The sequence below is a fragment of the Melospiza georgiana genome, chromosome 1 (assembly GCF_028018845.1).
Source record: "Melospiza georgiana isolate bMelGeo1 chromosome 1, bMelGeo1.pri, whole genome shotgun sequence".
NCBI classification, from domain to species: Eukaryota; Metazoa; Chordata; class Aves; order Passeriformes; family Passerellidae; genus Melospiza; species Melospiza georgiana.
The window spans coordinates 1,443,362-1,456,929 of NC_080430.1; the positions used below are offsets into that span (position 1 = coordinate 1,443,362).

Sequence of the window (13,568 nt, forward strand, 5' to 3'; positions counted from 1 at the left end):
ATCAAAATCCTTTCCTGTTGAAGGTTGGGCGTGGAAGCTGAAGTCATTCCAAGATGGGAACAAGCAAAAACACTCTTGGATGTCATTGCTGCAGGATTTCCCTCTGGAAGGCAGGAAGGCCAATCCCAGAAACACTTTGGGAAGGGGCTGTCCCAAATGCATCCCTCATTTCACTCCCTGACTTTGCTCCCCCACTTGAGCCAAGTCAGAATCCCAGAATCCCAGAAATTGCTTTGGTAGGAGAGAGAAAAGCAGGAGCAGATTTGGGCCATCCCTGCTCAGGGTGCACGGAGAGTCATTCCCTCCTTCCTGCTCCTATCCCATCCCCCTTTTCCCTTCCCTTTCCCCCAGCCTCAATCCCTGTTCCAGCAGGAACGGGACACTCTGCATGTGGAGAAGGCATCCAAACCATCTGCCAGGCTCCTTGGCAGCTGCACAAACGCAAACACGGGCTGGAGGTGTTTATCCAGGGGCACGGAATATCAATCAGCCCCCAGGAGACCACGGCTGGAATGGGCCGTGTGATTGTGGTCACTCCAGCACGGGAAGGACATTTGGGGCACTGCAAGCAGGCGGGGAGGAGCCACCGACAAAAATGAGGCAGCGTTTGGGGATGGGAAGGGGGAGAGGTCATTTTGGGATGGGAAGGGGGAGGAATTGTTTTGGGATAGGAAGGGGGAAAAATCATTTGGGGATAGGAAGAGGTAGGAATGGGGGCTTGGAGGGGCAGGAATTAAGTTTGGGGGTTTGCAGATGGATTTCAAACCTGGCTGTGAGGGCAAGGGGGGATGAGGGGCTGTTTTTGGCGCTGTCTTTGTCTATAGGGGGTGTGGTTGGAGGAGGAGGGGGTGTGACCCAGCTGTGTGACCCAGCTGTGTGCGGATCCCATTGTTTGGAGAGAATGGAAGGATGTGAGGAGTGGGATCCTCACTGATCCAGCAGAACCAGGCTGGAAGGGACCACAGTGGATCAGCTGCTCCAGCAGGGCCATCCCAGAGCACAGGGCTCAGGATTACATCCCGACAGGTCTGGGATATCCTCGGTGAGGGAGATCCCACAGCCTCTCTGCTCTGTGCTCAGGGCTGGGCACTGCCCAGGGCAGAAGTTCTGCCTCCTGTGCCGGGAGAATTCCTGGGATCAGTCCTTGCCCGTGGCCCTGGTGCCACAGCTGGGTCCCCGGAGCAGAGCCTGGCCCTGCTGTGACCCTCCTTGTACCCAGGGACACCCAGGGACACCCAGGGATATCCAGGGACACCCAGGGACACCCAAGGATATCCAGGGCTGAGTGCCCCTCTCACTGGGGCTCCTCTCCAGGCTGAGCAGCCCCAGCTCCCTCAGCCTTTCCTGGGCACCCAGATGCTCCGGGCCCTTGCTCAGCTCCATTGGACCCACTCCAGAAGTTTCATGGCCATGGGCAGAGGCAGCTTCTGTCTGTTACTGCTCAAAGACCTTTGCTGCTCTTCACCCAGCGTCTCATGGACAGAACATCCTGTCCATGCTCAGCCCAGGAGGACACAGACATTGGAGGGGATGGACACAGGGGCCAGGAGCTGTTCCACGTCACAGCCACCAGACAATTCCATGACCCAGCTCTGGAGACACCTCCTGGACTCTGCCCATCCACTCCTCAACTTCCCAATCCAGGAGCAGAAACTCAACCTCCAACATCTCATCGGGAACTCCTGACCTGCCACTGCTGGCACATCCCCTTCTTTCCTCATTCCAGCATATCCAGTCCTTCCAAAGCTCTCCATCTTCCCTCTGAGAGGGAAAAATACCATCCAAGATACCACCTCAATCACTGAAACAAGGTTGATAATTAGCATGAGAGTTCAGCCACCCTTTGGAATGTTTTCCACCCTTTCTCTGTGTTCCTTTACAAATCTAAACCACAGACAACTGGTGCCTCTTGTAATTCCCAAGACTTGTCCCTCCCATGTGTCCCAAACCCTGTTTAGGCACTCTGTGGACATTCCTCAGTAGGACTGGGAGCTCCAGGCCCATGTAACTTTGCAGGAAGAGGCTGCATCCCAGGTTCAGCTCCTTCAAGTCCATCACAGTTCATATCCATGACTCTGAACTCCCTCTGACTCAAGAAGAAGAACAGTCTGGTCTGTGATTCCCTCCTCAAAGGTCTCCTGGTCCATAATTCCATCCTAGAAGTTCTCCCAGTCCATAATTTCATCCTAGATGTTCTCCTGGTCCATAATTCCATCCTAGAAGTTCTCCCAGTCCATAACTTCATCCCAGAAGTTCTCCTGGTCCATAATTCTATCCTAGAAGTTCTCCTGGCCCACATATCCATCCAAGAAGTTCTCCTGGTCTATAATGCCATCCTAGAAGTTCTTCTGGTCCATAATTCCATCCTAGACACTCTCCTGGTCCATAATTCCATCCAAGAAGTTCTCCTGGTCTATAATTCCATCTTAGAAGTTCTTCTGGTCCATAATTCCATCCTAGACACTCTCCTGGTCCATAATTCCATCCTAGACACTCTCCTGGTCCATAATTCCTTCCTAGAAGCTCTCCAGGTCCATAATTCCATCCTAGACACTCTCCTGGTCCATAATTCCTTCCTAGAAGTTCTCCCGGTCCATAAATCCTTCCTAGAAGCTCTCCCAGTCCATAATTCCATCCTAGAAGCTCTCCTGGTCCATAATTCCATCCTAGGAGTTCTCTTGGTCCATGCTGACTCCCCAGCTGGTGCCCACTGGGGCAGTGACAGCTTTTCCAGGCTAAAATTGTGCTGGGAATATGCTCACAAAGGATGGTTTGGTTTTTTTTTTTTGTGGAATTTGGGCCACATCTGCAAGGACTGAGAACAGGAACTGGGAGAAGATGGAAATAACTGGAGAAATTATGGATTTATGGAGGGCTGGGGTGTTTAGGGCTTAGGCTGCCTCTGTCTCCCTTAATTTCTGAGGTGCCCGAGGCTTCTCCCAGCCTCTGGGAGCTTCTGGTGTCAGGGAATGGTGCTGGACCCTCTGGAGAAGAAACCAGGAGCAGATTTTGGGGTTCCTCAAGGCCAGCGAGAGCCTGGAATCAGCTCTAGGTCCTTTAGGGACAGTGAAACCAAACTGGGATGCACAACCCAAGTAAACAGACCCAGATCCCCAACTAAAAATAACACCTTTCCTGGGAAAATAGGTTTATTTATTAAAAAAACAACCCAGTTTGGAGTTGCAACACCTCGGGCCCAGAGAAAGGGTTGGCCATGGCCTTTGCTAATGACAGGGTTGTGCAAAACGCCCTCTTCTTTCCCCACAAAATGTCCCATCTCCTTTTCCAAACCAGGGAAAGACAAGCTTTTAATTCATGGATTAAAAAAAAAGTCAGGTCTGATGGCTCAGGGCTGGGAGTTTCACTTCATCCCCTTCCAGGTTTAACTTTGGGGTGGCATCAGCTGCCCACCAGGGCTGGGATGGAATATTTGTGTCGGGAGAAGAGAAATTTTCGGGTTTCCTGTTCTTTCCCAAAGGCTTTCATCTGGAGACTAAATTTAAGGGAAAAAGGGGGAGGGTGAGGGGGAAAAAAAAAGAGAAAAGGAGGAAACCAAATGCTTGTGGGGGAAGGGTTTTGGGGTTTTTTGGTTTCGTATTTTGGGTCTCCAGCCCTCAGTGCCTCAGCCAAAGGTGGAGATGACGCACGAATCCTGCCGGGGCTCTTTGGAAGCTCCTGGAGCAGCTCAGCCTCGGCTCCCCATGGCACAGATCCATGTGGGAGCCACAGGGATCAGGAGCCAGGGCTCAGAGACACCTGGGAGGTGGCCAGGGGCCAGAGGATCCCTGTGAGCCCTCCAGGAGAAGAGGAGGGACCTCATCCTCCCATAAAATGGAATTTTAACCTTTTTAGGGGGTGAAAAAAAGGAGATTTGGAGTTTTTACACACAAACAGTGGCTGAAGAAAGTCTGAAAGTTTAGAGGGTTTAAATATTTTTGTTCTCCAGGATTTTTCTTTGGAATATCAACCCTGCCAGCCAGGATATGTTCCTGCTTTCTGGAGTGGGGTCAAAGAGTCTTTTCCTGTGACCCTTGTGGTGAGGATCTTCCCAGGAGAGATCCCCCTCAAGTTGGGTCAGGAATTTTAAGTGGAAACTTTCTCCTTTCCCAAACATCTGACACCGCTGGGCTGTCGGCAGGGCTGGCCCTCAATTGGAGCTGCTCCAGGATGATCCCAGAGGGATTCTGGCTCTCCAGGCAGATCCCTTCCAGTAGAGCTGAATGTAGATCTTATCCCTGACCACAAACAACTCCCTAAGAAAGGCTGGAGAAATCCCATCCTTGGATAACTGCGGGATGTATTTTCCTGAGGATCTCCCCAAAACTGCTGCCTCTTGGTGGGCCTGTCCTTTTCCCTTTGGAATGACAAACCCAGCATGGATTTGACCATGGGTTCAAATGGAAACCACATCCAGGATTTATTTTGCTCCAAATCAACCCTACTTTTCCTTAGAGATTTTTCCTTTTAAATCCTATCTGTGGATAGGAGCTAGAGCATCATAACTGTGAAGATTGTTGCCTTTCCCAGATTTTTCTTTGGGATCTGCAGTGAGGGAAGAGGTAATGGGATGAGGTCCTCCCTCTGGATGAGGATCTGGATGTCCCAAAACAGACACCACATCCCAAATTCTGGATCATCCAAGGAGGAAAGCACTGGGCCCAACTGCTTTCCCTGTGTCCAAAGGCATCTGAAACCCCAAAATCTGTGGATGGCAGCTCCTCTGAAAAGTGGGAAGAACTTTTCCAAATTGGAAAACTCTTTGCTGGGACCACAAACTCCTTAAACCATCTCAAGGGCAGTCTGGCAAACCGCTGCCTTGTTTGGGAACTCCTAGAGGGAATTTCTGGGGTGCTAAATCCTAAAAAACCATTCCTTGTGAAAGGTTGAGTGGGAATTCATTCTGCCTTTGGATTAGTGCAGATTAATTGAATCTAATTCTCCTCTGCTAATGGGTGAAGCCTCCAAAGCCTTGAAATCCAGGTGATTCCTCCTCTTGGACTATTTGGGATTGGATTTGCTGTAGAGGATGGAGCAGGAGGTCTGAGGAGCTCAGGACAGCTTTTTCCAGGGGCAGGATTTGTGTCCATGAGATTAAACCACTGGATATTGGAAGTTTTCTGTCCCAGTCCCAGACCCAGGTCTCCAACCAGCACCAAAATAATGGGATCTCCAAATCCATGGGTGTGGAATTTTGCAGGGAACCCCCAACGAGGGAAGAGAATGATGAGGAGAACTCAACTGATATCAGAAGGCTAATTAATTACTTTATTATACTATATTATTCTATATTATATTACACTATGTTACATTACATCTAAACTGAATCTGCCAAGCACTGAACTCTGCACACATTGCCCAGAATCTCGTGACTGTCACCCTCAGTCCTGACAGACACACACACACACACACAGAGCTGGCCCTGATAGGCCAAGGAACCAAACCACCATCACTGTGGGTGAACAATCTCCGTATTGCATTCTACTTTGGCACAAACACAGGCACAGAAAATGAGAGAAGAATATTCTTGGGAAGAATTGTGCCTTGCTTTTCTCTATGAAGAGAAATGTGGGGCTACACACCTGTGAAGAAAAATGTGGGGCTACACACCTAGCCCTGACAGGCCAAGGAACCAAACCACCATCATTGTGGGTGAACAATCTCCACATTCTGCTTTTGCACCAACATAGGCACAGCAAATGAGAAAAATATTTCTTTTCCTTTCTCTGAGGTTCAGAGAATGTGAAACCCAGAAATATTTTTGAGAAGAATTATGCCTTGCTTTTCTCTGTGCAGAGAAACATGGGGTTACACACCGGGCCCTGACAGGCCCAGGAACCAAACCACCATCACTGTAGGTGAACAATCTCTATATTGCATCTTACTTTGGCACAACACAGGCACAGAAAATGAGATAAATATTGTTTTTCCTTTCTCTGAGGTTCAGAGAATGTGAAACCCAGAAATATTCTTGAGAAGAATTGTGCCTTGCTTTCCTCTGTGAAGAGAAATGCGGGGCTACACACCTGGCCCTGACAGGCCAAGGAACCAAAATGCCATCACTGTGTAAACAATCTCCATATTGCATCCTGCTTTGGCACAACACAGGCACAGCAAATGAGATAAGAATATTCTTGGGGAGAATTGTGCCTTGCTTTTCTCTGTGAAGAGAAACATGGGGCTATACACCAGGCCCTGACAGGCCCAGGAACCAAACCACCATCACTGTGGGTGAACAATCTCCACATTGCATTCTGCTTTGGCACAAACACAGGCACAGAAAATGAGATAAATATTATTTTTCCTTTCTCTGAAGTTCAGAGAATGTGAAACACAGAAATATTCTTGGAGAGAATTGTGCTTTGCTTTCCTCTGTGAAGAGAAATGTGGGGTTACACACCTGGCCCTGATAGGCCAAGGCACCAAAACACCAACAATTTCCATATTGCATTCTACTTTGGCACAAACACAAGCACAGCAAATAATAAGAATTGTTTTTCCTTTCTCTGAGTTTCGGAGAATGTGAAACCCAGAAAAATATTCTTGGGAAGAATTGTGCCTTGCTTTTCTCTGTGAAGAGAAATGTGAGGCTACACACCAGGCCCTGACAGGCCAAGGAACCAAAACACCAACAATTTCCATATTGCATTCTACTTTGGCACAAACACAGGCACAGCAAATAATAAGAATTGTTTTTCCTTTCTCTGAGTTTCAGAGAATGTGAAACCCAGAAATATTATTGGGAAGGATTGTGCCTTGCTTTTCTCTACACCTGGGACCTGCTCCCTTTGCTCTGCCATTGGGAAAGAGCCCAAAATCCAGCTGTCAATCCCATCCCCATCCCTGCCCACAGGGAAGGGGGATGGATCCCAAATGCTGCCTCAGAAAAGCTGGAAAAGGGGCGCGGGAGCAAGACCAGGTGGGCAGAGACACCAGCAGGAAATGCCTTCGCACATGTGCTCATTAACGAGGTGTTAATTGGGCACGGGGTGAGGGGACAAAGGAGCAGCAGAGGATGTGGCTTGAGGTTTCCTGATGGAAAACAGGAGGCTGGGAATCAAAGGAAAGCTGGGATTTTATGGCCCTTGCTGGCGTTTCTAAAGGCACCGGGAGGGCAGGTGGTGAAGCTGGATTTGGGGACCTTTCCCACAGCATTCCCTGAGGGGAGAACGGAGGCGCAGGGACATCGTGGCTTGTCCCATTTGCTTGGGAAATGGAGGGAAGTGGGACAGGACACCCACCCCGGGGACTGAAGGGTCTCTCAGGAATTAACACTTGGGAATGTGAGGGAAGGAGCCAGCGGGGAGTGAGGGCTTTGCTCCCCACATCAGAGAGTGCCCTCCTTCCTCCTCCCCCTCAATCCCACAGCTGGGAGTGATTTTCCAGCCCAAAATAGAAAGGAAGGGGAAGGAAGAGGCTCAGCTGAGCTCGGGCCCTTCCGAGAGAGAGAGAGTGGGGAAGGAGAAAGGTCTTGGAGCGATATTTTGTTTTCCCTATCACTGGTTGCAAAGGATTTTTGGGATTTGGAATAGTGGTTTTCCTCTGGAACAAGTCCAGAGGAGACCCCAGAGCTGCTGCAGGGCTGGAGCCAGGCTGGGAGAGCTGGGAATGTTCACCTGGAGAGGAGAAGCTCCAGGGAGAGCTCAGAGCCCCTGGCAGGGCCTGGAGGGCTCCAGGAGAGCTGGAGAGGGACTGGGGGCAAGGATGGAGGGACAGGACACAGGGAATGGCTCCAGTGCCAGAGGGCAGGGATGGGTGGGAGACTGGGAATTGGGAATTCCTGGCTGGGATGGAATTCCCAGAGCAGCTGTGGCTGCCCCTGGATCCCTGGCAGTGTCCCAGGCCAGGTTGGAGCACCCTGGGACAGTGGAGGTGGCCCTGCCATTCCAGAGGGGTGGAACAGGATCTTTAAGGTTCCTCCCAACCCAACTCATTCTGGAATTCTGTGATCCCAGGAGCATTGATGGTTGGTGCTCTCTCCTGTGCACTGGATATAACAACCAGGGCTAGAATTCCACAACGTCTGCATCCTCCTGGACCCTCGGTGTTTGGAGTTCTAGAGCAGAACAAGTCTGGGACAGCTTTGCTTTCCAAACCTCCTCCCCATGGACTATCCTGAAAAACTGATTTGCTGGGATGGTGCAAGCGCCTCCTTCCCTCCCTGCTCCCAGTGTGTGGGGCTGAGGGGAACGGCTGGGAAGAGCAGGGGTGGCTCCAGCCCTGGAATTTGGGAGCACTCACCGTGCACCTTGGGCACCTTGGCTTTCAGGTGGCGCTCGCACTTGGCCTTGGCCTTCAGCAGGAGGAAGATCTGCTCCTCCTTGGTGATGACATCGTCGGCATCCACCTGCAGGGAGGGGACAGAGAGGTCAAACTCCAGTTCCAAACCCTCCTCTGCACCCATCATTTCCTCAGCCTGGCCCTGAGAATCCTGATTTGCTCTGCAGCCGTGTCCCAAGGAGCAGCTCCCCCATGGAATTACCATCCATGGAGGTGGCAGAGGAAGCTCAGGCTGGGGCTGATCCCATCGTGCTCACTCACACGTGGAAGCAGCAATTTTGGGATGGAGCATCCCAGACTGCAGGGATGAGGCTGCTCTCCAGGAGGAAAACATTCCTCGTAAATAATTTCATGCCAAGGACCCCTCTCCTCTTAGGAACTACAACCTCCCATGCTGCTTCCTCCTCATCCACAGGTGTCAGGCTCCATAAAATCCTGCCTGAATCCCAGAATGTGTGGAGGGATCTGATCCAGGGAGAGCTGGGAGCTGACAGCATCTCCCCTCCCTGTGCTCCAGGGAGAGCTCAGAGCCCCTGGCAGGGCCTGGAGGGGCTCCAGGAGAGCTGGAGAGGGACTGGGGACAAGGATGGAGGGACAGGACACAGGGAATGGCTCCCAGTGCCAGAGGGCAGGGATGGATGGGAGATTGGGAATTGGGAATTCCTGGCTGGGATGGAATTCCCAGAGCAGCTGTGGCATGGAAGTGTCCAAGGCCAGTTTGGAGCACCCTGGGACAGTGGGAGGTGTCCCTATCCATGAAATGGGATGGGATTGGGATAATCCTTAAGATCCCTCCCACTCAACCCATTCCATGATTCCCTGCATTCCCCAAGCCATCCCTATCCCAAATCCAGGTTTTTTTCTCCTATCCAGTGCATCCCCTTTGCCAAGCCAGTAACAGGAACCAGCTGAGGGCCAATTAACTCCCGACACAAACTCCCTCCAAACGACACAACGAGGGTTAATGAATCCCAGCTCCCAAATAAACCAGGATTCCATTTCCCAGCGGGCTCCCAGGGAGAGGAACGGGGGCAGCGGACACGCAGCTGTGGAGTTAAATCTGATAAGGGGCCGGGAGTAAAACAGGAGTTGGGTTTTGGTGTCCTTGGAACAAATCCAGGCTGAAAACCCTTCCCAAGTGGGAGCCGCTTCCAAACCGCGTCCACGTTAATGGGAACGGTTCCAGCCCTTCCCAGATGTTTGGCCTGTCCACATTTGAGGCACCATCCCTCATTTCTGCTTGGATTGGGAACAGAAAAGCTCGGGGTCAGCTCCCGCTGGCGCTCGGGGCTGTACAAAGCCGGAGCGATTCCGCCAGAGCTGGAGGAGTTAGGATGGGTTTAGAGGGATGGGACCTCAGGAATTCCAAGGGATTCATCCCAAGCACGCTCAGCCCTCGGCTGCTCTGGCTGTGCTTGGAGGGACGCACAGAAAACACATTTTTATTCCCAGAACTAAAAGGGGAAAGTCTCCCGGAGCTGGGCAGAGACAGAGTTCTGAGCTCAGCTCAGGTTTAATTTCCTAAACCTGACCTATCCTTAAAAAAAAAATCCACCAAAACTGACCCCACTGATTCCCTCCTCTCCTCCCTAAAAATGGTTTAAATGATAAAAAACAAATCTTATGATGATAAATGATAAAAAAATTACAACCTGACTTTGTGGGTTTCTCCTTGGTCGAAGGGGTGGAAATGTGAATGCAAATAAATTTATGGATTAAACCAGAGATTTTCACTGAATCCTGGTGTTTGAACACATCAGTTCTCAAAGATTTTGGGAAAACTGTGAAATGGTGCTGGATAAATCCCACTAAACGTCCAGGGAAGACCAGACTGGGAGCTGGGAGTTCAGGGCTTGGCATTCCCTCTGTCCCAGCCCCTTGTGGGGACATTTCAGTGCCTCCATGGGGCTGAAAGATCCCCAGGGATTGGGGATTATCCAACCCTGGAATCCTCAGATTCGGGATCAAGGGACAGCACAAACCCAGAGCTCAAAAACCTGGAGAACCTTTGGATTTTCCAGCTGCTGGAGGAATTTCGCCTCCTGAACATCACATTTTCCTGATTTTCCTTGGATTTTTCTGCCCTGGATCTCCCAATTTTAAGGCAAAATTAAATCCCAGCCATCCAAAGTGAAAGGAATCCATGGGAATATTTTCCTTGTGATAAATTCCTGATCCAAGGCAGGCTTGGCTCAGGCTGGGCAAAGCTTTCTCTTGGAAAACAATCCCAACACCTGATCCAAAAAAATGCTGGGGAACAGCCTTGCTTAAACCATTTGTGGCAATTTTTGGGAATCTGGAGATTCCCGGGCAGAAAAAGAAGTGGCTTCACTTCCAGGAGTGCCCAGGATTTGGGAATGGGTGGGAAGTGCTGGGAATGAAGCAGACGCTGGTTTGGAGAGGGTTTGGATTCCTGTGGATGGGAGAAAAACAGGGATGGAGGTCCCAGGATGAGATATCTGTAGGATATGGAGAGAGCAAAGCCCAAATCCAGCAGGAGCTGGGAAAATCTGGAGCCTGGGTGGAAATTCTGGGGGCAGGAATGTCCTAAACTGCCCCAAAACTGGGAGGTGACAGCCCTCAAGTGTTGCCTCTTTTCCTTAACTGGTACCTCCTGGATATGGGCTAGGGTGGAAAATTGGCCAAAAAAAGGGATATTTTCATAAATATTCATGAATTTCCTCTCTTTTTAAGACCACCGGTGCAACGCTGAGAATCCCAAAATCCACATTAAAATCTAGAATTTGCTCTGTTTGTTCCATGATCTCCCTGCACATTCTGCTCAGGACAATGAAAAAGGAGATAAAAAGTACTGGGAATTTTTCATCCCAGTGAATTCCAGAGCCAAAACCTCCTCAAGATTCCCATATTCAACAATTCCCTCCTCTTTTATCAAATTCCCATGTGCCTTCACCTTTTTATCCCCCAAAAAACCTCTCATCCTGGTAAAACCCTTTATCCAACAGAAAGGAATAAATACAGGATAATTATTTTCCCTGATAATCCCTGCCCTGGTGAAAAACTGGGAATATCCAGGATGGGATTTACCAACCTGAGTTATTCCCTCAGAACTCCTCCTATAGTATTTTCCTGCCCAGAGCAGCTGGAATTTATTCCATCCTCAAACCAGCACCTGAAATAAATTGGATCAGCCTTTTTTGGGATTTCTTTTCCCCCCACCCCATTTTTTTCCCATTAACTGGCCACTCAGGAGCACTGAGAAGATTTTCGAGGAGGAATTTTTGCTGATGGGAACTCTGGGAGCATCCAAGGGAAGGCAGAAACTGTCCCAGATGGGTCCAGCTCCCAAATCCAGCTGTTCTGGAGGAAGAGGTCGAGGTTATCCTGTCCCTGCAGACTTAATCCCTTTAAAAGCTGCCAGCAAATCCCTTTAAATCAGCTTTCCCTAAATTTATTCAGCAGAAATTCCTGCACTGAGTTCCTTGGCACTCAGTTTACCCAAGGAATAGTTTGATCCTGAGGGTTGTTTTTCCCTTTGCTCCCAAAATCCCAGGAGCACCTGGAAGGGATGGAGGCTCCTCCCTGGGCTTCCCGGTTTTCCAATCAAATCCCACCTGCTCCTCTTGCTCAACCATCCCCTTCTCTCTTCCCAGCGCTCGGTTTTGCCGGGAAATAAAAGTTCCTTGTGGAGGAAAGATCTGGGAATGTCGACTTTCCCTCCTTGTCCGGAGAAAACAGAAATGCCAAAGGGAAGAGGGACACAACAACTTTATCCCGAGGTTGTAAAATCCATTTGGATCCTCTTTCCACCCTCTCCTCGCCCCCCTGGAGCCCGTGGGGTAGGATGAGGGTGTTCTCTGGAATTTCCATTCCCTGGCTGATGTCCGAGCCATGAAAGCAAACCCCAAATGTCCCTGGGGAGATCCTGGTCATCCTCATTTATGGGGCTCATTTTGGGGAAGAATGGGGTCTTTTCTGTGCCACCTCCCTGGCAGCAGGCAAAGAGATTTGTTGGGATTGAGGGCAGGGAATGTTGGGACCTGCTGGGAGAGCAGAAGGGAATTGCTGGGAAGGGGAAAGGGAGGGCAGGAAAAAGAAGGGAAAAGGGAAAACATTGCAGTTCTGGAATGGTTTGGTTGGAAGGTGTCGGAATTCAGGGCATCCCTCTGGCTGTCCTGGATTGCCTGAACCCCTGCCAGGGGGCTCAGAGACCCTGGCACAGAGCCCAGAACACCTGTGGGTTTGATTGTGGCCCATGGAGCAAATTACCAGCCTTGTGTGAAGACCTGCAAGCCATGACAGTCTAAGTAGAATAATAATCAGTTTGTCACGGGGTGGAAAAATACATTTTTTTGAGTTTTTAGAATGGAGATTCAGGGGGCAAGATGGAGGGATCTGGGCATATCCAGCCTTTCTCCTCCTTCTTCCTCTTGGCCTCCAACTTCTGCTGTGATGGTGGCACTTTGGGATTGGTTTAGAGTAGAAGCTCACTGTCTAACACAGGTGATGGGTATTGGGAAGTTATTGTAAATATTGTACACGTAGTTTTTAGTATAAAAAGATAACACTGCCCAGGGCAGGCAGAGTGCCTGGACTGTCCTGCTGAACGGACCTTGGCTGGACAGGAGAAAGAATTTTACAGATAAGGAACAAAAAACAACCTTGAGACCGAGAAATGAAGTGTTCTGACTCCTGCTTTGAGCGCCGGGCTGGGAAAAGAGACTTTCTGACACATCTTGGGGTCACTGTGAGCAGATAGAGACCCCAAGAGGAAGGGACCTTAAGTATCATCCCATTCCCTGGGCAAGGACATTTCCCACTATCCCAGGGTGCTCCAAGCCCTGTCCAACCTGGCCTTGGGCACTTCAGGGATTGGGAATCCATGATTTGCCATCAGCTCATGCCACTTATCCAAGAGAACTGAGATTTGTGGTGCCTTTCCAGGAACAGGAATTTGGGGACAACATTTGTCAATTTTCCTGCTTTCCACCCCTGGAGCAAATGAGGTGGGACCTGAGAGGCTGAGCTATGGAAAAATCATCTTCCAAGCAAGGAGAAAATTCCCATAATTTCCTCTCAGGCTGCCTGAGCAGAGATGTCCTTCCCAGAGATCAGAGCATGGAGCTGGTGCAGAGGGATCAGCAGAGGTTGGAATTTTATTCCTGGATCATCAACAACACCCACAGCATTCCAACCAAAATGTCTCAGACATTCCCAGGAATCTCATCCTGGTCATCCTGGAGAAGTCCTCGTCCTCCTCAAGCCCAAATTTTCAAACCAAAAGGGACCTATGGAGGTGACTCCAAGTCTCCTGAAGAAGCAGAGCCAGG

The 13,568-nt window shown here is 50.1% G+C and overlaps 1 protein-coding gene across 1 annotated transcript in view; it reads right to left on the bottom strand.

Annotated features, from left to right (window-relative positions):
• The window catches only part of PTH1R (parathyroid hormone 1 receptor), a 94,312-nt gene that overhangs the window by 42,278 nt on the left and 38,466 nt on the right, over positions 1-13,568 (bottom strand). The window contains exon 2 of the mRNA XM_058020942.1: positions 8,239-8,344. Coding sequence (XP_057876925.1) covers positions 8,239-8,344 — 106 coding nt within the window. The remainder of the gene's footprint in view (positions 1-8,238; positions 8,345-13,568) is intronic.